Source organism: Aricia agestis, chromosome 4, assembly GCF_905147365.1.
Source record: "Aricia agestis chromosome 4, ilAriAges1.1, whole genome shotgun sequence".
Lineage (NCBI taxonomy): Eukaryota > Metazoa > Arthropoda > Insecta > Lepidoptera > Lycaenidae > Aricia > Aricia agestis.
This window is the reverse complement of record NC_056409.1, coordinates 8,433,673-8,453,884: the sequence shown is the minus strand read 5'-3', so window position 1 is coordinate 8,453,884 and position 20,212 is coordinate 8,433,673. Positions and strand designations below refer to the sequence as shown.

Below are 20,212 nucleotides of genomic sequence, written 5' to 3'. Positions count from 1 at the left end.
CGATATTAAATATACTCGAATAATACAAAGTGATATTTCATAAGGAAGGTGCGGTGCGGCAAAAAATGTAAAAACTTGAAAGTGGGTCGCCGCGCCAAACGACAATTTAAATGGCCTTGCCTTGTTGATGCGGGATCTTCACACTAGAAGTGGCTGGAGGACCCTACAGGACTAGGTAAGTTAATAGTCTGAACGAGGAATAGACCTTGATGAAACTACCTAGCTGGTGCAATGACATTTTGAATTAGGTACTTAGAGGAAAAGAAGACGTAACTATGTAATTTAGCTTTTTAATTAAATAATTAATGTTTATTGTCTTTATTTTGATGTTCAAGCGACTGTAGTACTGAAAAATGCTATTAATTTGATGCTGACGCCAAGCTGACGCATACAAGATACGCTAAATTATGTTGTACAAACGAACATAATATATAATACACTTGCGTGCAAAAAAATCGACCCACCCCGCGCATTTCTATTCAAGTCGCTATATCTTAAAAAGTTATAGTTATTTATTATTTCTTTTTATTATTAATGCGAGTTAATATGATAGGGAATGTGTACGTTTACTCTACATTTTCATTTCCAACATGCTTGACTACAAACGACACAAATCACTAAGCACCGCCATCACTCAGTTTTTTAATCGTTAATTGAACGGTTTTGTTCTGTATGAAAAATCGGTCAAATCTTATTGTTTTTGTTTTGTCTCCATTTTTATTGATTTATTCTTCATTTAACTTCATTTTAAACGTAATTTCTTTGTGGTGAAATGGATATTACTCCAAATAAAGCCTCTCAAGCAAGGGCTTTGCTAAGAGCTGAATTTAGACAACGAGTTGTGGCTAGAAGTCTTAATTTAAGTCGAACTTCGGTTACAAGAGTATACCGAAGTATTCTAGAGACTCTAAACTTTACCATGCGACCATGTTCAGGAAGACATTGGGCTACATATGAACGTGATGACCGTTTTAAGGTGTCAACGTCCTTGCGGAATCGACATCTCATTTCAGTTCAAGTGCAACGACGGCCAAGAGAAGTCGGATGAGTTACAGTAATTGAGTAGACTGTACGACGAAGACTTGCAGGCAGCTGTTTGACTTCACAAAAACTCGCTAACGGTCCAAAATTAGCCCCAGCACACAGTCAAGCGCTGCTTAGTTTCGCACGTTCTCATGTTGATTTTTCATTGGAGCAATGGCGGGTCGTGCTCTTTTCTGATGAAAGCTAAATCAGTCTTTATGGTAACGATGGTCGCAGAAAAGCATACCGTTGATAAGGAGAATGATTTGCGCAGGCGTGCATTGACGAAAGGCTTCCATTTGGTAGGTGTTCGGGGACTGTATGGGGCGAGATTTCTTTTGATGCATAAACCAATCTTGAGTTCGTAACCGGGCCACGCCTTGGCACTTTGAGTACCTATCGATACATTCAGGGCGTACTAGGACAACATGCGGTGCCATGTGCTGGTTTTGTTGATGAAGGTTTCATATTGATGTAGAACAATGCTCGACCGCACGTTGCTGCGAAAGTTCGTCAATATCTCTCCGACGTCGAAATTTCGGGTTTGGACTGGCCAGCAAGTCCTAACCTTAATCCTATTGAGCACCTATGGGGAGAACTCAAAAGGAGGGTCAGGGCCCAGACTCTTGCCGCAGATACCCTTCAGGACCTCCAGGTGGCTGTACAAGAAGATCGGCATGGTATCGCTCAGGAGTTCATCATAACTTTGATAAGGTCAAGGAAAACCCGGATGGAAACCTAAATTAGGATAATGGGTGGCACTATGAGCTATTGAAATCAATTTGTTAGTGTTTTTTATAAGAAAGATGTCATTAATCGCCTACTGAAATGTTATGCCAAACTGACCGGTTTTTGTTTTAAGGCTGTAGAATTAGTAAACAATTTACAATTACAATAACTATAGCAATAATTAAATCCTTATTGTACTACCTTTAAAACGATTCCAACATTTATTTAATACTAATTATATTTCTTGAGTTATTACCGTTTGAATCATAAGGTGAGAGGTGGGTCGATTTTTTTGCACGCAAGTTTAATTATAATACTGGAGATAATTTATCTAGTAGGTAATAAGTAATAATGAAGATATGAGTGAAAGAAGCAGCTAAGTAACAGTTAAAAAATTGCCAGTTTTTTTGGCACAAATGGAGCTCCATTTGCACGAAACGGCAATTATTGCGGCAATAAACGGCAGGGCTGGGAAAATTATTTAAAATAAAAAAAATAGATTGAAAGCACAGCCGGATATTAGACAGATGATGAAGAAGGTAAGTTACAAGGTTTGTTTAAATTATAAGGGAAAAATGAGTAATAATTGCCTTATGTTATAAAATGTAAGTTATTAGAGTATTATGTTATCCGCAACTGTGAAATTCACACTAGGCTTAGACCTTTACACTGACAGTAATTATTTACAAAAAAAGCAGTTATCGTATCAAGCATGAAGCGCTCTAATGTGTTGGAGGAAAGTAGAGGACAAAGGAATATACAAAGCATAATGAAAAAGTTTAATCTTCTAGCTCATAAAATTTTATCCATTAATCAAATCCCCTCGATGACAAAGTAGTTATAACGAAAGTTCCGTATCGACATTAGCACTTGGGTCATAGATCTGTAAACTAGTTATAATTATTATACAGATTGTCATTTCAACAGATTTTTATAGTTACAAAAATAAAAATACATGTAGCACTCGGGGACTGCCGCGGTAAAGCTATTGCATAGCATCTAGTCTACACGCTTACGTCTAGTCGCACGCACACAAACACCGCTCCGAAGCCTGCCGAAATAAAACAACGTTAGACGATGCGCGGCTTTCAACGCCGCATCGTTGTGCTGATCTGAGTAGGGGGGTGTTAGGTTTATTTTCGTTACAGATTTTTTGACTCGGTATCCGCGCTCAACGCCGGCGATTAAAACTATGCAATAGCTTCAAATTATACTTAGGTGGTTCCTACTGCCCATTACAGGTACTTATATCTTATGCCATGATATATTATAACATAACGCCTCCGTGGTCTAGTGGTATAGAGCGTGGCTCTTAACTCGGTGGTCGTGGGTTCGATTTCCGCGTTGGAAACATGTTATTTCCAAGTTTGGTTAGGACAATGCAGGCTGATCACATGATTGTCTGACAAGTAAGATGATCAATGCATCGGATGGGCAATGGGGCATGTAAAAAGTCGGTCCTGCGCCTGATGTCTCGCCGGTCGTGTCGGTCTTCCGTCCCACTGGGTTATGAGAGTAAAGGAATAGAGAGTGCTCTTGTGTACTGCGCACACACTTGGGCTCTATAAAAATACTCCTGCGTAGTAGGCCTGGTTTCAATGAAATCGACCACCGTCACCGAAACTGGTATGGGAGCTATTATTATTATTATATATTAGTATGCCATGATCACAATTCACACCTACCGAGAAGAGTGGCGAGACAGCTCTCTCTCTCGGCCGAGCACTCGGCATGTTTTGGGTGCATAGGATATATTAGCTTTATTCAACCCATGTTTCTAAAATTTAAATTTTTTCTCCTTTTATAAATTATATAACATCTGCTAAATATGTAAAATAAGCAAAATCTGCTTCATTACTCAAAATATCAGTAAAACCGCGTAGGTATAAAGCTTCATATTCACCTATTACTACGCGCTACGGTATCCACTTCGAGTTGTAGTCCTGAGACTTTTAATACACGAAATAGTTTTTATTATAATCCTCCTTCTGAGTACATCTGACTCATTATTTGTCCCATGCTTTAGCACGATCGCCCGCCTATATATAGGATATAAACCACGACCTCACAAACCTAAGTAAAAGTGGGTTGCACCAGAGGCGTGGTTAAAGTTGAAGTTATGGTCAAAGTTATGGTTATAGTTAAAGGCTAATTTAACTTTAACCTTAACTTTGACCACAGAATTTGCACGACACGTTGCTGGTCGGACAGGGCTTTGCGACAAGGCGCTGCTGGTAAAGGAGAACTGTCAAAAATTGCGTTTTTGTATGATGACAGCGTTAGTTCCTTTTTTCGCCACGTGCATTTAAAGCCTTGTCGAGCTCTATGGTTATGGTTAAATATGGCGTCTATTTTTGACTTTAACCAAAGATTTGACATTTTGCATTGTTGTTAAAGTTAATTAAATTTTGACATTATGAGACGAGTAGTTACTCGTCTCATAATGTCAAAATTTCGACATTATCCCAAAAACTCTATAAAAATGTGTTATTTCGATGGTAGATGTCATGCTAGGGTGAATAGAGATGAAGAGACAAACCATCAAACATCGAGAAAACATGTAGAGTGAGATATCTCGTTGGCGTATGCTAGGTAGGCTGGTTGCACTGGTCCACGACGGTCGAGCAGGTCGTGGACTACATCAGGAGCAAGACCCACTTCGTCTTGAGGGTCGAGCGTTTGGAGTCCCGCCACAAAGTCAATTTTAGCTCCTTTGTGGTGAGGGTCTCGACGCATCATCTACCGACCTTCGAGAAGAAGGAGTTCTGGCCGATTGGAGTCGTCTACAGGAGGTTCCGAGGACGACCTCCGAACACGTCGCGCCCCACTTCGCAGACAATACGTGTTTAGTGTTTAGTGCTTAGTGTTAGCTTTAGTTTATATGTTATGTATGTTAGACTATAAGGTATATATAATATGGACCAAGATGCCTGATTTAAATAAATAAATTAATTAATTAATACGTGGGAGAGCCATGCTTCGGCACGAACGGGCCGGCTCGACCGGAGAAATACCACGTTCTCACAGAAAACCGGCGTGAATGAGTAAGTTTACCGGAGGCCCAATCCCCTACCCTATTCCCTTCCTACCCTCCCCTATTAACCTATTCCCTCTTAAAAGGCCGGCAACGCACTTGTAGCTCTTCTGATGCTGCGAGTGTCCATGGGCGACGGAAGTTGCTTTCCATCAGGTGACCCGTTTGCTCGTTTGCCCCCCTTATTTCATTAAAAAAAATTAAAAAAATAATAATAAAGTAAGTTGGTGCAACCCTTTAGGGTGGATTGCACCAACTTACTTTTTTTTTTTTAATTAATTTATTAATACAATGAAAGATCACAATTGGAGACAATGTGAGTGGATCATATGAGTGAAGTGGTGGGTTGTAGCCTTAAGTCTTACCTAAGGCTTAAGTTATAACTACCTAAACTACTAAAGGTAATTAAGGGATATTATGGAACAGCTACATTTTGTTGTTCACAATATAATCACTACATATTATAAAACAAAGTCGATTTTTTCCCTCGTGTCCCTTTGTTCCCTTTAATCTTTAAAACTACGCAACGGATTTTGATGCGGTTTTCTTTTAAGATATAGTGATTAAAGAGGAAGGTTTATAAGTATAATAACATTCATTATATAGTGGAAAAATACTGTTAATTTTGGGGTTTCTAATGTGATATCGTAAATAATTACATTTTTTTTCCGCTTACTTTGCAAACGCAGGCTGAACCCAGGGGCGTCTTTCCCTTAGGGGCCGCGGTCTTAGGGGCGCCGAGCGCACTCGGCGCGCCGCCATTGCCCACGCTTTATTGACCAACGTAAAAAGAACCCTAGTTTGCAAACATTTTTCTGTAATATCCGAAGCTCTTCTTATATTTGTAGAATTACAGCAAAGCAAGGCGCGCCATGAGCGGCTCGGCTTTGGCAATATAAATATTATAATCTTTATTTTTCAACGTGAAATGATCCTTAAAACACATAAATGAAGATTGTATTATTTGATGCAATAGTGAGTGTTTTTTTTTTTGGATTTAGATACAAAAAAGCACAGTGTTCTAATTTAGAAAACAAACTGTGCCATGCAGGCTCTTCGGATGTAGAGAAGTTAGAGCTCTTCAATGAAATCGAATTAATACCGATGTTGTGATGATGTGATGTTTAATAAGTATAGAACATGAAATTTAAAGTAAAATTGAAGTACTTAAGCGACATAAAATTTACGTTTTGGGGTTAGGCTTGTTAGGATCAGTCCAGACTCAAGAGCACATCATGGTCAAACCGAAAAAAACTTCAATCTACAAACAAATAACAATAGAGTTTGTTGTCTATTTTATATTGGAGAAATTTGACAGTACCTATGTGGTAACTTGATGTGCTGTTATAGTTCGTCTGGTGAGTGGTGGAACGAAAGAAGCCACTGCTTAGAGTCCTCACCCTTAAGCGGCCGGACAAACTGTACGTTACTTAGTACCCATTTCATTTTGACTGCGCGCGCGCTTGTTAGGGGGCGCTAGGGTAATGTTTGCACACGGGCGCCACATGGGCTAGAGACGGCCCTGGCTGAACTCTACGAGATTTATCAAAATAATGTAAGTAGGTACCAAGGATTGTACACTATGAAAAGGTCTACAGAAAACTCCGCGATGGTATATGTCTATCTCTTACTAGCTGTTGCCCGCGACTTCGTCCGCGTGGACTTTAGTTTTAATAGTTGTTCCCGTACATCGATTGAAATTTGAATCGTTTACGCGCAAATCAGAAAAGTATATTGTGTGGGAACTGCACATTTTCCCGGGACAAAAAACATTCCTTGACCCAGATTCAAATTAGTATCTCCAATCTCCATGCCAAATTTCATCAAAATATATTAAATAGTTTAGGCGATAATCATAAAAGTTTATTGTGTGGGAACCGTACATTTTCCGGGACAAAATTAGTATTCCTTGTCCTTTCCCGAGACTCAAAGTATCTCCATACCAAATTCCATCAAAATAGATTGAATAGTTTACGCGCAAATCATAAAAGTATATTGTGCAGTAACCGTACATTTTTGCGGGACAAAATGTATCCTATGTTCTTTTTCGGGACTCAAAGTATATTTATACCAAATTTCAGCAAAATGGGTCCAGCCATTTACGCGTGATGTCGTGACCGCGCGGCTTCGCCCGCGTAAATTAGATATTTCACAGACAAATTAATCCACAAAAATAGCCTATGATCCTTCACGGGGTCTACTTACTCACAGATAAGTCTGTGAAAAATAACAGAAAAATTGCTCCAGTAGTTCGTGAGATGAGCCCTTTCAAATAATTTCCCCCGTTTTTTCCACATTTTCCTCTATTTCTTCGCCACTATTAGTCTTAGCGTGATAAAATATAGCCTATAGCCTTCTCTACAAATGGGCTATCTAACATTAGATTAGCGCGTTCAAATAAGCCCTTTCAAATAATTTCCCCCGTTTTTTCCACATTTTCCTCTATTTCTTTGCTCCTATTAGTCTTAGCGTGATAAAATGTAGCCTATTGCCTTTCTCGATAACTGAGCTATCTAACACTGAAAGAATTTTTCAAAACGGACCAGTAGTTCCTGAGATTAGCGCGTCCAAATAAGCCCTTTCAAATAATTTTCCCCCGTTTTTTCCACATTTTCCTCTATTTCCTCGCTCCTATTAGTGTTAGCTTGATAAAATATAGCCTATAGCCTTCCTCGATAAATACCAGTACCAGTAGTTCCTGAGATTAGCGCGTTCAAACAAAGAAACAAACAAACAAACTAACAAACTCTTCCGCTTTATAATATTAGTATAGATGGATATCCCACAATAACATTTTTTGTCATTTACTTTTAACTTCAAATACTTAATGGCTAATTTTCGAAGCGATTTAAACCAATACGGCAATAATCCTTATTCAATTAAATATTTTAAATACATTATTTATTTAATATAAATCTATAATATTATGGCCCTTTACAGCATACTTATCTATATGATTTAAATTAATATTTTCGAAGATATTAAGTAGGTACAGATTTAAAAATAGCGGGACGTAGCTTTTGCGGCAGTCCGCGGTACCGACCAATGCGGACCACGGGTAGTTATGAATATAAGTAGGTACTTAATTAAAAATTACTGAATCGATTATAATCATTTCTTCAGTGAGTGACATAGTTTATAATATTATATTAGTTTACAGATAAATTATAAAGTTGCTATTATGTAAGCGCTACCGATTTTTTTGGATTGCTTCATGACTCTCAGCCCCGGATTATATATAGGCCGTTATAGGCCACGGCCTAGGGGCGGCAGCGTCCTAGGGGGACGGCAGCGTCCTTTATAGAAGCCCTACAGTCTACAGGATACGTACTTACATGGGGCAGCGGAAATAAAGTGGCCTACTCTCTTAAAAATATAAATTTGGCACTAATGACTCTACTCTCAAGATATTGCAATTTTACACTTATAGGTACTTACTGCTTGATTTTAAAATTTTTGAAGTTTGCAGATATATAAAAATTCCCAGATTGTACCCGTGTACCTGACGATCGTACATCATGGTCACCGCAGCTCCACGTATGGTACATATTTCTTTAAAAAGAAGTTTGGATGTAAAGGCGGGGAGATGAATGAGTGTAATTTGTTGTGAACTGACACAAACTGCCGGCTGATTGCACCACCCCCGCGAAGCTCCCTCTGCCTGATATTTATAGGCATAATATTTTAATATCGAAACATGAAACAATTTTTTGATTTCGGCCATTACAAACCAAGGGTAATCAGATGGAGAAGGCGCGTTAGACTTAGAGGGTGCAGAAGTTATACCTAATGCATCGGTAATGGTAAAAACATTTAAGTCTACAAGTTTGAAATAATAAAATTATAAATAGGTAATCCTGCTTAGGTCTCACTTACACATTAATAAAAATAAGCTTATTAATCTGGCACCTGCGTAGTACTTGTAAACCTATTCTAAGTTGTGAGTGGATTCTTTGTTTTTTTATTTTCTGCTTTGTTTTACGAGAAAATTTTAGCGTAATTTTGTAATACGTAATCTTGTGTGGCAATTAATCGCAAGGTTGAAGAGGGTCCAGTGTACAAGGAGGTTAGACCGTCAAGCGACCGTGAGGCATTAATTAATCGTGGTGATCCCGTGAGAAATACTTTAAGCGATACGAGCACGCCACTCCATTCATTACGCCAAGGCCGATGTAACTGGATGAGACACCGAAAGCGACACGTAGACGAGATTCGAAATTCGAATCCCGATGATTGAGGAGTGAGGACCGACTTGAAGGCTTGCTGGTGCAGCAAGGGGTGTCCCCTTGCTGCACCAGCAAGGGGACACCCCTTGCTGCACTACAAGCTACGAAACGGTTTTGAGATTCAAACAATCGGATGAGAATGCCGCGTCCTGCTCTAACAACGTTATTTCTCATTCGTTAGAGTAGGACGCGGCATTCTCGTACGATTGTTTGAGTCTCAAAACGGTTTCGTGGTACAGCCCCTGACATCCGAATGCATGGAATCAGATCAGTGGAAAATACACTTTCGCTTTTTGCGCTAGTCTCACGGAACTCCAAATCAAAATTAGGAAATCGAATACGGAAAACGTGTGTATGCGACCAGCCTAACGTCAGTTAACTGTGATTACCAAACATAAAAGTTGAAGAATATCATATTAGTCATAATATTTTCATAATATTCAATATTCATTCATAATATTATTGAAAGGGATTAAATTAAGGATGATTTGAAAAATAAAAGACATCTTATATAGCAAGAGTTTAATAAAAAAATGCAAAATAATAAATATCTCCAAATATTGAAACTTATCTCTAGGAATATCTGCGGATCCAAAAATACACGCACACCGTTAACTAGCCCTGATTATATTCACAGATTGTATAAACATAATATTACAGTTACTGCTGACCAATTTATGGACCATAACGCCTAGCCTCTAGTACACCGACGCTGCAAAACGCGAAACTAATAGAGCGAGATGCAATATAACGCATTGTCGTGTGGCGGATGAGAGAGTAAATCGGTTCGTCACTGTTTCGCAGTTCGCAGCGTCGGTGGACTAGAGGCGTAAAGCTTAGGCCAAACCTACGCGAACAGGCGTCTGAGAAGCGGAGCGTCAAGTTGTCAAATGTGTTTTTTGTATACAAAACACACATTTGACAACTCGACGCTCCGCTTCGCAGATGCCTGTTCGCGTAGGTTTGACCTAAGCTTTAAGCCGCTGAAGTTTTTATTCATACTATTATGTCAAAGCTGAAATACATATTATAGTCATTAGTCATACATAATTGGTCTTCCTTCCATCTTTTGTTTGATGAAAAGCTTATATATTTTTAAATTCCTATTAAAGGAGTGTTTTACATTGTCCGATTCGATTCAAATTTTAAAAAGATATTACTTAATAAGGTTTGGCCATCTCATTATTTTATTACAATTATTATTGCTAATGTTTTGTTGTAATTCCGTTAACATTATTAAATTATCAAAAGGAGATACTATAAGTTGCAGCAAAATATGAGACGCTATAAATGATAACAAAATAAATAATCACAAAGCAATTATTGTCCTCTCACAACTTTGGTACATGTTTTCTTAGATGCACATGTTGGAGAAATATTTAAGCTAGGAAAAATATATTGTATCACTGAAAATTGATACTTAATACCATTTAAACATCAATTACATTTCTGGTTAAGTTGTATCAAATTGTATCATATATGAATAGAATTCATTTTATAGAACATTTCATTCAAAGCTGGTGCGTAATTCATTGGAAACATTCGCAGTTAACGGAATAAAAATTAAAGTTTAGTAAAATAGATGTCGAGAGAAAGGTATATTACTGTACAAATTATGAAACAGAATTTAAAATATATACTGACGAAAGACTTGCTATCGTTATATTACATACAAACGTACAAAATTGAGCTCCTAATGTATATGTAGTAGGTATAATATATGTTATCTATGTCGTAATGTACCAAAGGTGCGTAAATATAGGTCGCATAGAGCTTGAAGTGATATGAAGTATCGTGCGTCTATGTTTTATGTTAATATTTCAGTACAGTACTTTTCCACCACTCGTACAACACTGAAATATTAATATACGATCCGAGTTAACTTAAACGAGTATAAATCTTATTCGAACAAAATAACTATAAGTCATAATATAATGTATAACTTGACTAGTGAATAAAATTACATCTATAGTTACATAGTTTTAAGTAAGTTTTCGAAGCGTACGTAAGTTGTGTACAGAGATATTAAAGACTTTTGTCTTACGCCGGACTAAGAGGCATAATTTGCATTTTAAAGTTCATTCATTCACTACTCAAAGAAAAATTCAATAATAGAGTCTTTATTAGGGTTTCCTCTATACCTTTTACCTCCGTACTGAGTCATGTCGTGTACAATCAGTATACCAATGTAAAATATAATATTTTAACAGGCGCACAGAGTACGCAATACTCAATACATGGCTAAAATAAAGGAATGCAAGCAAAATCGAGATTGTATTGAGATGTAAGATAATACTTTCGTTAAATGTCCAGAAAAACTTACATAATCAAATACTTTATAAAGAGATCGAATAAAATCTTATATCGAGACGATAAAGTTTGTTTATATAGAAAATGCATAAATACTGAATAGAGATGAATAACTAAATGACTACAACAACTAAGAATGAAAGATGAAATATAATAAGGCTGAGAATAGGAGGGAAATAAAAATATTAAGTGGTTAGATAATCTTGAATGATTACTACGTATTCATAAACCGCCATTTTTTATATTTTAACCACAAATGCAATAAAAGAAATTTGTATTCATAATAAAGATTAGACACAATCGAAATTAAATATTTTGATAACTCGAATAGAGAGAAACATATATAGGGTGGGTGCACCCTAACTCAATAATCATACAGGAGTATTTTGGTGACAAAATAACATTTCTTTGGCGACTTGAGCAAAACGGTTATATGGCATCATCTAGCGACACTAACGCTCTACTTGCGTGTTACTCTGTGTACGGTCGCCGATAAACGCAATTTACCACCTTTTGAACCTTACTACCACGGTATACTACCACGGTAGTAACGTCGAAAAGTTATAAGCTACATTCGTCGGCGTCCGTACATACGACTATATTGTATAAAGATGACTATTACGACTACCTCAATTCCCTAATTATGAGTACCCTATCATTCATTATCTAAATATTGATTAATATAGTTGGGAGCTAGATCCAGTAATGAAACGGACACTTACAAAGTCGTCCATATTTAACTGACTTTTCACTTTTATTAACTACAAACTGCTTTTAATTTTCGAATACTTGTAGTTGGAAGGCAAAAATCTTTTAGCAGTGACAAACATGCGCGTAAGAAAAATATAAGATGAAAACCACGTAATGAATTTAAATGATTTCGATAGAATAACGTACTTAAAAAAGAGATTATTATTATGAAAGCATGTCGTGACAAAAAGTGTCAATAAAACGTGTGCTAAACATCGATACTAAACTAAATAATATCAAGCCTTGTCATATAAATATAAGTCTTTCTAGAAATAAATGTTAACGCTAGGTACCTAAATACAAAAAAGAAATATGTAAAATATGGCCAATATTATAGGAATGTCATAAGAAAATTATCTCACGTCTTAGTTAAATACACCTGGCACATGTAAAAGTAACTTGTTTTTATTTTTTGGTTGCAAAAGTTAATATAATTTAAGTAGATAAAGCAAAAAAAAACATTGAAGGTTCCCGTCACCTACAAAAATGTTTAAAACTAACAGTAAAGTAATATAACTAATACATATTCATATTTTGGGACTAGCCTACTGGAAGCCAAGCAAAATTACTCATAAGATTGTGAATGCACAATCTTATTTCCAAGACAAAATTTCAGTAAGAATGCTCAAATGAACAAAAAGGACGCGGGCAATTTAACACGTTTTACAATCGTAAATATTAAAAATGTTACGTACTTAAGTATTAACTTCCCTTACAAGTTCATAATATTTTGAGTACAACAAAGGGTACAAATTGAAATGAGCATTAGTGAGCATTAAATTGTCATGTTTGGTCATTTCACAGCACATCACAAACGGAAGCCTATAAATAAATTATTTATTGTGCGTATAAAAGATATTGGACGTATTCTTATTGATTTATATTCAGAAGAATTTTCAACTTATGCTTGATGTTCTTTGTTGGTTATTACTTAGAAAACCGTTGCTTTACATGCTTACTTATGTAAAAATAATGTCAATAAGAATTCGCCTACTTAATAAATTATTATGAAACTTATATAATTAGGTAGTACTGGCTCTTAATAATGCCTAAGTTGATAACGTTATTTATCCTCTCTAGAGGAGACAAACTTATATTAACACTTTAGTTTTAAGACGAGTATCAAGACTGTGTTGATAGAATGGAGTTGTGTTATTGTATATTGGGACGGTTTGAGGATTGCTTGGAAGGTCCTTTTGCAAAGGAATAAGGGTATAGGGTCAAAAATATTATTATCATAAAAAGATTTGTAAAGATACTTAAAAAATACAAAATTTGCTTAATGGCGGGAAAGCGTTTTTTTCTTTTGGCTTTAATTGGGGGCGTTTTGGATTTTCTGTGGAATCTGTATGGAAATTATGTGCTTATTTTTAAAATGTAATATATTATATTTCGAAGATATTATATAAGATCTTCTTGTCGTTTATAGTAAGTTCGAATATTTTTATGGAATACGTTATCCATTACAAAGTATACGTACCGTAAGCGGAAATACAAATAAGATTAAAATTTACAAAAACATTACGTAGACGCGCTATCTAAAACTTTTTTAACAAAGCGAAACTTTGGATACAGTCAAACTTGTTGCATTGATGATATTGAAAATCAGAGTAATTTTATATTAAACGTGCGACTTACGCGTATGGACTACACACAATATTTCTGAATCTTTTTTCCTTTAATATTATTCTACCGAGAACAACTGTTAAGACTGATCCGTCTTCTCCATGAATGCAACAAGCGACTGCAACCGTACAATCACTCCGGTTCATACAAACTGTTAGAGATCTACTCATAGTGACTCACGACTCACACTCATGAGTCACGACGACTCACTGGTCCCACTCCGACTCGTCGACGCCCTCCATGTTGTCTTGTTCCAATTTCAAGTTCATCGTCACTTTGGCACTCATGGCTTTCAGTATCTGAAATGTGTTCATTAAATATTTATTTAACTGTGTTAACAAAATGTATAAATTGTTTGCAAAGGAAGGGAAGTTTCGCTGGCTCGACCTTAGTCATACCAAAGCCTACATCTTTCAAATAATGCACGGAATGTTTCACTGACGTCTGGTTTCTGAGTATTTTTGACCGGAGTTTATCTATTCACAATTGCTTTTGATTAGTTAACGTAAAAAAATAACCAATCAACAACGCTAGTGAAAAGATAGAAGTGGAATTTTGCTGTCATTCTACTTACACTATCCTGTTTGTCTTTGGGATCTTGTGGAATGTGCGATTTGATGAGATCAGGTTTGGGTTTCTGCTGCGGCTTCTCGCGCGGAGTCACAGCCGCAGGCTGATTTTGGGTCACCTCAGACACTGAAATGGTAAAATAAATAGTTTATATACTCAACACTACCGCACTCGTATATTTAAACAATGCACCATTATGTTTATCGACAATGTATATGATAGAGAAGGCATGAAATTGAGAGGATCAAATATGTAAAACAAATTAAAGCCACGCTGAAGCGTGAGGGTTATAAAATCAAATAACTTAAAAGGAATAATAATAACGGAGTCCCTTTTTGGACAGCGTTGTATCATAAAATGGCCGTGTGTAATTGCTATTGAGGTACGCACAAGATGCATCATGTAGGATCCGTGCTAAGATTACACAAAAATTGTTTTTGGTTGTGATTAGCTAACTTTGTTTTCAAAAGTTTAAAGACGCTCAAACTATTTGAAACACAATTCGAAAATTCGTAAAATCAAACAGTTCCAACATCAGAATGTTGAACAAAAACTATGAAGAAGATTCGACAAAGTTGAACAACTCCAGATGGGTTAACACTAGACTGAAACACTCCGTTATTGGTTTAGGTAACGTTAAGTTATTTACCTGTGACATTTTAATTTGAAAGTACACTACGATGTTGCCAGTTTTTAATTTCTTCACTTACTTGACAGACTATAAATTTTATATTGTGACACTGTTTGTTGTGCCTAAAAAATAAAATAAAAATAGCACGTACGCGACTCCATGCCGGGAGGGCGCAGGCAGTGCGTGCGTGGCGTGGCGCGCTCGCCGCGGAACCACGCCCCCGCGGTCTGCCACGCCGACCACGTCACCAGCGTCGGCGGGAACAGGTCGTCTTGGAACAGCTCGCTCTACGGAACAGATTTTTTTTTGCCATTTTCATGTTGGTGGCCAAGGGGTCATATTTTTTATAATATCCAAGCTTGAGCGTTATATATCACTTATAAAAATTAATTAAATAAATTCCAAGTAATAACAGTAAAGCAAGTTACTGACCTTCTTTCTGGGCACGGTGAATGACAGGGGTTCGATGTTTCCGTTCGTTAGCCTCATGGCACGAGCAAATTCGACCTGCAAATATGTCATGATTTTAGTATGGTACAGAAACGCATTCGAAATTCGCTTACGCATACGTTTGGAGGTTCCTTAGGCACCTTCAAACGTGTGCGTAAGTAAACTCGTATTACACTCCTACAACAATATTCTGGCAAGCTTGATTGTTGCATTCAATTGCTACAAAATTATTTTAAGACTGTAATTGTCTCAATACAATTCAGTTTAATATTGCCAATAACATCATAAGGTGTATTATAATTAGGAGCCATACCTTATCAACAGCTAGGAGATTTTTGGATAGGAAGGCGATGCCCTGATGCAGGGAGGTGCAGCGGTGGTGGGACAGCGCGCACAGGTGCGGCGGGTCGCACGTCACCTCGTAGCAGTAGATCGTTGAGTCACCCTGAAATGGTTAATTGGTATTGGCTGCTCTCATTACGCATAATGGGCGCGCATAATGTCGATAATATCGCATGCGGTATTGCGATAATGCGTCCCGATTCCTTGCACACAGCTGCGTTTTTATCGTTCGATATTTCTTACGAGAGAGCTTCCATATTATCACAGGTGTATGTACGGTCGTTTGCATCCTGATAAAAAACATTCTAGAACTCATATCGGAAATCGGAATATCGCAGGACGAAGAAACGCAACGTCCTACTTCCATTGCGGCGTTATTATCACAGCAGTGTGTAACTATATGACCATTGACCACCCTAATACAAAATGTACTGAAAACAGATATCGCAATAACGCATGCGATATTATTGACCGATAATAACGCGCCTATGTCCTTCCTTCCTTCCTAGCCTTCAACCTCTGTGGCAGTATGGAACATATAAGGCCTTATCATACTGGCGGTTGTGCAGCAGTCACTAGCTCGGCAGTTTGACAGCAGTGGATTCACGATACTCGCTAATGTATGGGCGCCGCACGACCGCTCCGCCCCCACACCGCCAGTGTGATAAAGCCCTTAACTTCACTGTCACAGATTTTTGCCTACCTAGCATACGCCAACGAGATATCTCACTCTACATGTTTTCTCGATGTTTGATGGTTTGTCTCTTCATCTCTTTTGACCCTAGCATGACAAACATTTTTTCTCGCGTAGATCTATCATCGAAATAACACATTTTTATAGTTTGGTCGAGATAATGTCGAGATTTTGACATTATGAGACGAGTAACTACTCGTCTCATAATGTCAAAATTTAATTATCTCGAGAAGGAGATATCTCGTTGGCGTATGCTAGGTAGGCTGGTATCATTAACAGAAAGACAAAAAAATGAAAGCAAAATTTTGAAACAGAAGCAACAATATCATGCATACAGCATAACTAGCATGTCATGGTAAATGTCATCTTCAAATATTAGGGACATATTTTATAACGCAGTCATTTGAGTCCTAAATACTGAAACTTAGAACACTGACTTCGGTACAAATTTAACATTAATTTAGCAAATTGCTTCTAACATTACAATAACTAAGTTCAATCAAGACAGCGAGAAACTTACTCGTCCAGTGAGGAAGAGAGTGCCGGAATCATGATCGATGTGTATCTGCAGGATTGCGGGCGACACGTCCAGGCCGACCGTGCACACCGGCACGGACAGATCCGACGCCTTGTACAGCACTATCTGACGCTCCGACACCCTGAATATACGAATATGTCCATAAACTTCGTGTAAAGAAGATCCATTGAGTCACATGTGACTTGAGAATCCCGAAAAGAAGAGAAGAGTGTGACAAGGGGAGGGAGGGTCCAAAGTTTTGTGTTGTCACATTTTAAATAAAATAATGTATATTTAAAACTTGTGAGGGGTTTGGGGCATTGGTGGGGGGGGGGTGTCAAAGAGCAGGTACACGTTGGGCGTTTTGAGAACGCCGGATTCTATTTGTTGGAAGAATGTAGACATACTCTTTAGTCTTTTGTAACTTTATTTAAGAAATATAAAATGTTTTCCCTGTTCTCCGGTGGTGGCGCCTTTTTTGCCGCTCTCTCTTGTGTGTTCCGTCAAACAGGTCAGCCATGTCAATTTGCATAATTCATTGTAATTAATATTTCTAAATAATAAAACCGTGTTGTATTTCAAGCTAAATAGTTTCATTTCTACACTATTGAAGCGTACACATGCAAGCGCGCGTTGCTGGCGCGCTTTAAAACGCCCAATGTGCACCTGCTCTAAAAGTCAATCGTGTGAATTCGTTTGACGTACTTTATGGATGGTCCCTTACGTACCTACACATATCAGATGTAACTGACCTGTCAAATCCGGTGACGACTAGATGTGTATCACCGAGCGCCCACACGATGCGCGCGCCGCGGCTGCCCACCGGCCCTGCACCGCTGCGCAACGGTTCGCATGATTTGCGCGGCTCGTATATCTAGAACATTATAACACATTTATCAGATCTAAAATGGGGAAAAAATTTAGTTACTGTTTATTCACTAACATCCAAATTTCAATGTCGAATGATTAAAGAAAACAAGACACTCGATTTTATTAATCGAGGCGCAAAACTTCACTCCTACCATAACATCAAAAATTTAAGAAATTATGTTCTGTATTTTAAATATAGTACAAAATATTATATTACCCTTATAAGTCCGTCCTTGCAAATAGTTGCTAAATAATTTCCGCATGGCGACCAGTCCAACGCGAAGATCTGATCCGTGTGCCCGGTCAGAGTGATATGAGCAACGGGCGGGTCGCAGGCCAGGTCCCACAGTTTCACAGTGAGATCGTGAGCCGCAGTCGTCAGCAAGTCGGACGCGGTCGGGTGGAAGCGTATCACGTAGATCTTGTCCGGATGCGCCGAGAACGTTCTTAACGGCTCGTTGGTTGATTCTTGTAAACCTATTAAACAATTATTGGTTAAATACTTCAATTAAATTTAATTTTTTTTAGATCAACTTCTGCGATTGATTTTACCACACCTTATATCCCACCACTGTCATGGCATTTTTCTATCACTAAATACTATCGATAGTACTAAAACAAAATAAACTCACCACCCTCGGGTATGATCCACTCGCGCAGTATTCCATCGTCGCAGGCGACCAGCAGGCGCTCGTCTCGGAAGGGGTCGAAGGCCCAGTCGGTGAGGGGGGCGGGGTGGAGCAGCGAGGGGGGGTGTCCGGCCGCGCCCGCCGCGCCGCTCGACACCGGCGTCGCGCCGCGCGGTAACTCCACCACGCCTATACGCCCGCCGCTCCCGCCGGTTATGGGCACCGCAGCGCGGTAACCGTTCGCTGTAGATGTCATTTTAATTTAAATATTTACTATTCAAATTTTGAACTTCCGTTTTATTCTCCCTCAAACTGACGCATATAAGAATATGCCACTTTTAGTTAGTATAACATGGATTAAATATTATAATAATAATATCACCTCTCTCGTTTTTCGTATGTATAAAAAGAAAACATAATAACGAAAAAATTCAAAACGAAAACAACCTAAGATATGGCCCTAATCTATTTATGCTAACATAAACAAATAAAAAAGGATAATTAATGCTTACCATAAAACCCATTGCATTCTCCAGAGATCTGTCTGCTTATATTTTTAATACTTTCAATGTGGGTTGACTTGTGACCAGGTGTCCCCTTTAAGTGTCTAAACTTGGATACTTTACCTGAAAACGAACAAAGACAATATTAAATAAACTTACATATTTATTATTTTATGATACACATTTGAAAAGCGATAGAACAATAGTTACCGAACACTGTTGATGTTCTCTTGGGGGCTACATTGGGTATAATCGGTACCGACGATCGTTTGTCCTCGCGATCGGGACTCTTGCGTGACTTCAAGGAGTCTCTTCGCCTGCAAGAATTATTTTTTACCTCATCATATTCTATATTGTGTAAACCAAGCTATGCACACAAAGGATCTGAGTTTAAATCATCAAAAGAGATTGCAAATGAAGAAATTAACAATAAATTACATTTAACATTTTATTATTCTTATCTCAATATATTCAAGTACCTGAGCGGAGCGGGCGACGGCGGCGCGGGGGGATCGATCACGCTGACCGAGCGCGACTCGTACGCGCGTCGCCGTTCCGCTATGGACTGAGCACTGCTACAGATGCAAAATAACATTATTAATGAAAAATGGCTAAGAACTTTGGAATATAAATGGTATGTTGACATATTTTATCTGTATTTAAAATTATACAAGAATATGATAACGCCAAACATATCGATAATCTTAAAATTAACAAACACAAAACAATGCTACTCCATGCATTGTCTTATCCACAGTGTTACTGTACCACACTGTGACGTCAAAAACTTAAAAAAAAATTATGAGCACACTATCTAAAGTTAAGGTCATATACCACTTTAATGATATTTATTACAGATACTTACTCAGTGGTCTCAAACATCTTGCGTCTCTCGGCAGTGCTCGGCGTCTTGGGTCGATAGCCGGAGTCGGACGAGTTCACATCTTCCTCCAAACTCGTGTCCGACTTGCCGTTTGTGTACTCCTCTGTTGGAGCGAATATACAAGAGGTTATAAATATTTTTCTATAAACGAAAACCTTCACTCGAAAGAGAGGGATGGGATAGGTCTTTAACCGATGTTTGTATTTTTGAGAGTTCTTTTAAATACCAATAAAAAATAATCGGCCAAGTGCGAGTAGGACTCGCGCACGAAGGGTTCCGACTTCCGTACCGTTATACAGAAAAAATAGACCAAAAATTGTGTTTTTTGTATGGGAGCCTTAAATTTTTATTTTATTTTAATGTTATTATAAATTTTGTAAAAATATCAAGTGCCTACCTGTTGCCACTTGCCATTATTGATATCG

At 37.9% G+C, this 20,212-nt stretch overlaps 2 protein-coding genes across 6 annotated transcripts in view; one reads left to right on the top strand and one right to left on the bottom strand.

Moving 5' to 3' along the window:
• Positions 1 to 7,690: 7,690 nt before the first annotated feature.
• Positions 7,691 to 20,212, bottom strand: part of LOC121726356 (coronin-7) — a 19,308-nt gene continuing 6,786 nt past the window's right edge. For 3 of the 5 annotated variants that reach the window (XM_042113680.1, XM_042113682.1, XM_042113683.1), the window contains 13 exons: positions 19,770 to 19,890; positions 19,384 to 19,479; positions 19,115 to 19,221; positions 18,914 to 19,027; positions 18,405 to 18,644; positions 17,990 to 18,249; positions 17,655 to 17,776; positions 16,906 to 17,044; positions 15,663 to 15,794; positions 15,332 to 15,406; positions 15,051 to 15,186; positions 14,273 to 14,394; positions 12,637 to 13,997 (listed from right to left, as the gene is read on the bottom strand). In XM_042113680.1, coding sequence (XP_041969614.1) covers positions 13,905 to 13,997; positions 14,273 to 14,394; positions 15,051 to 15,186; positions 15,332 to 15,406; positions 15,663 to 15,794; positions 16,906 to 17,044; positions 17,655 to 17,776; positions 17,990 to 18,249; positions 18,405 to 18,644; positions 18,914 to 19,027; positions 19,115 to 19,221; positions 19,384 to 19,479; positions 19,770 to 19,890 — 1,757 coding nt within the window. In that variant the 3' untranslated portion in view covers positions 12,637 to 13,904. Of the gene's footprint in view, positions 7,703 to 12,636; positions 13,998 to 14,272; positions 14,395 to 15,050; positions 15,187 to 15,331; positions 15,407 to 15,662; positions 15,795 to 16,905; positions 17,045 to 17,654; positions 17,777 to 17,989; positions 18,250 to 18,404; positions 18,645 to 18,913; positions 19,028 to 19,114; positions 19,222 to 19,383; positions 19,480 to 19,769; positions 19,891 to 20,212 lie in introns of those variants that run through there. The other 2 variants (XR_006035525.1, XM_042113681.1) reach the window with 2 other exon arrangements.
• The window catches only part of LOC121726379 (probable RNA-binding protein EIF1AD), a 25,256-nt gene continuing 25,197 nt past the window's right edge, over positions 20,154 to 20,212 (top strand). The window contains exon 1 of the mRNA XM_042113724.1: positions 20,154 to 20,172. The gene's annotated coding sequence lies outside the window, so the exon portion shown is untranslated. The remainder of the gene's footprint in view (positions 20,173 to 20,212) is intronic.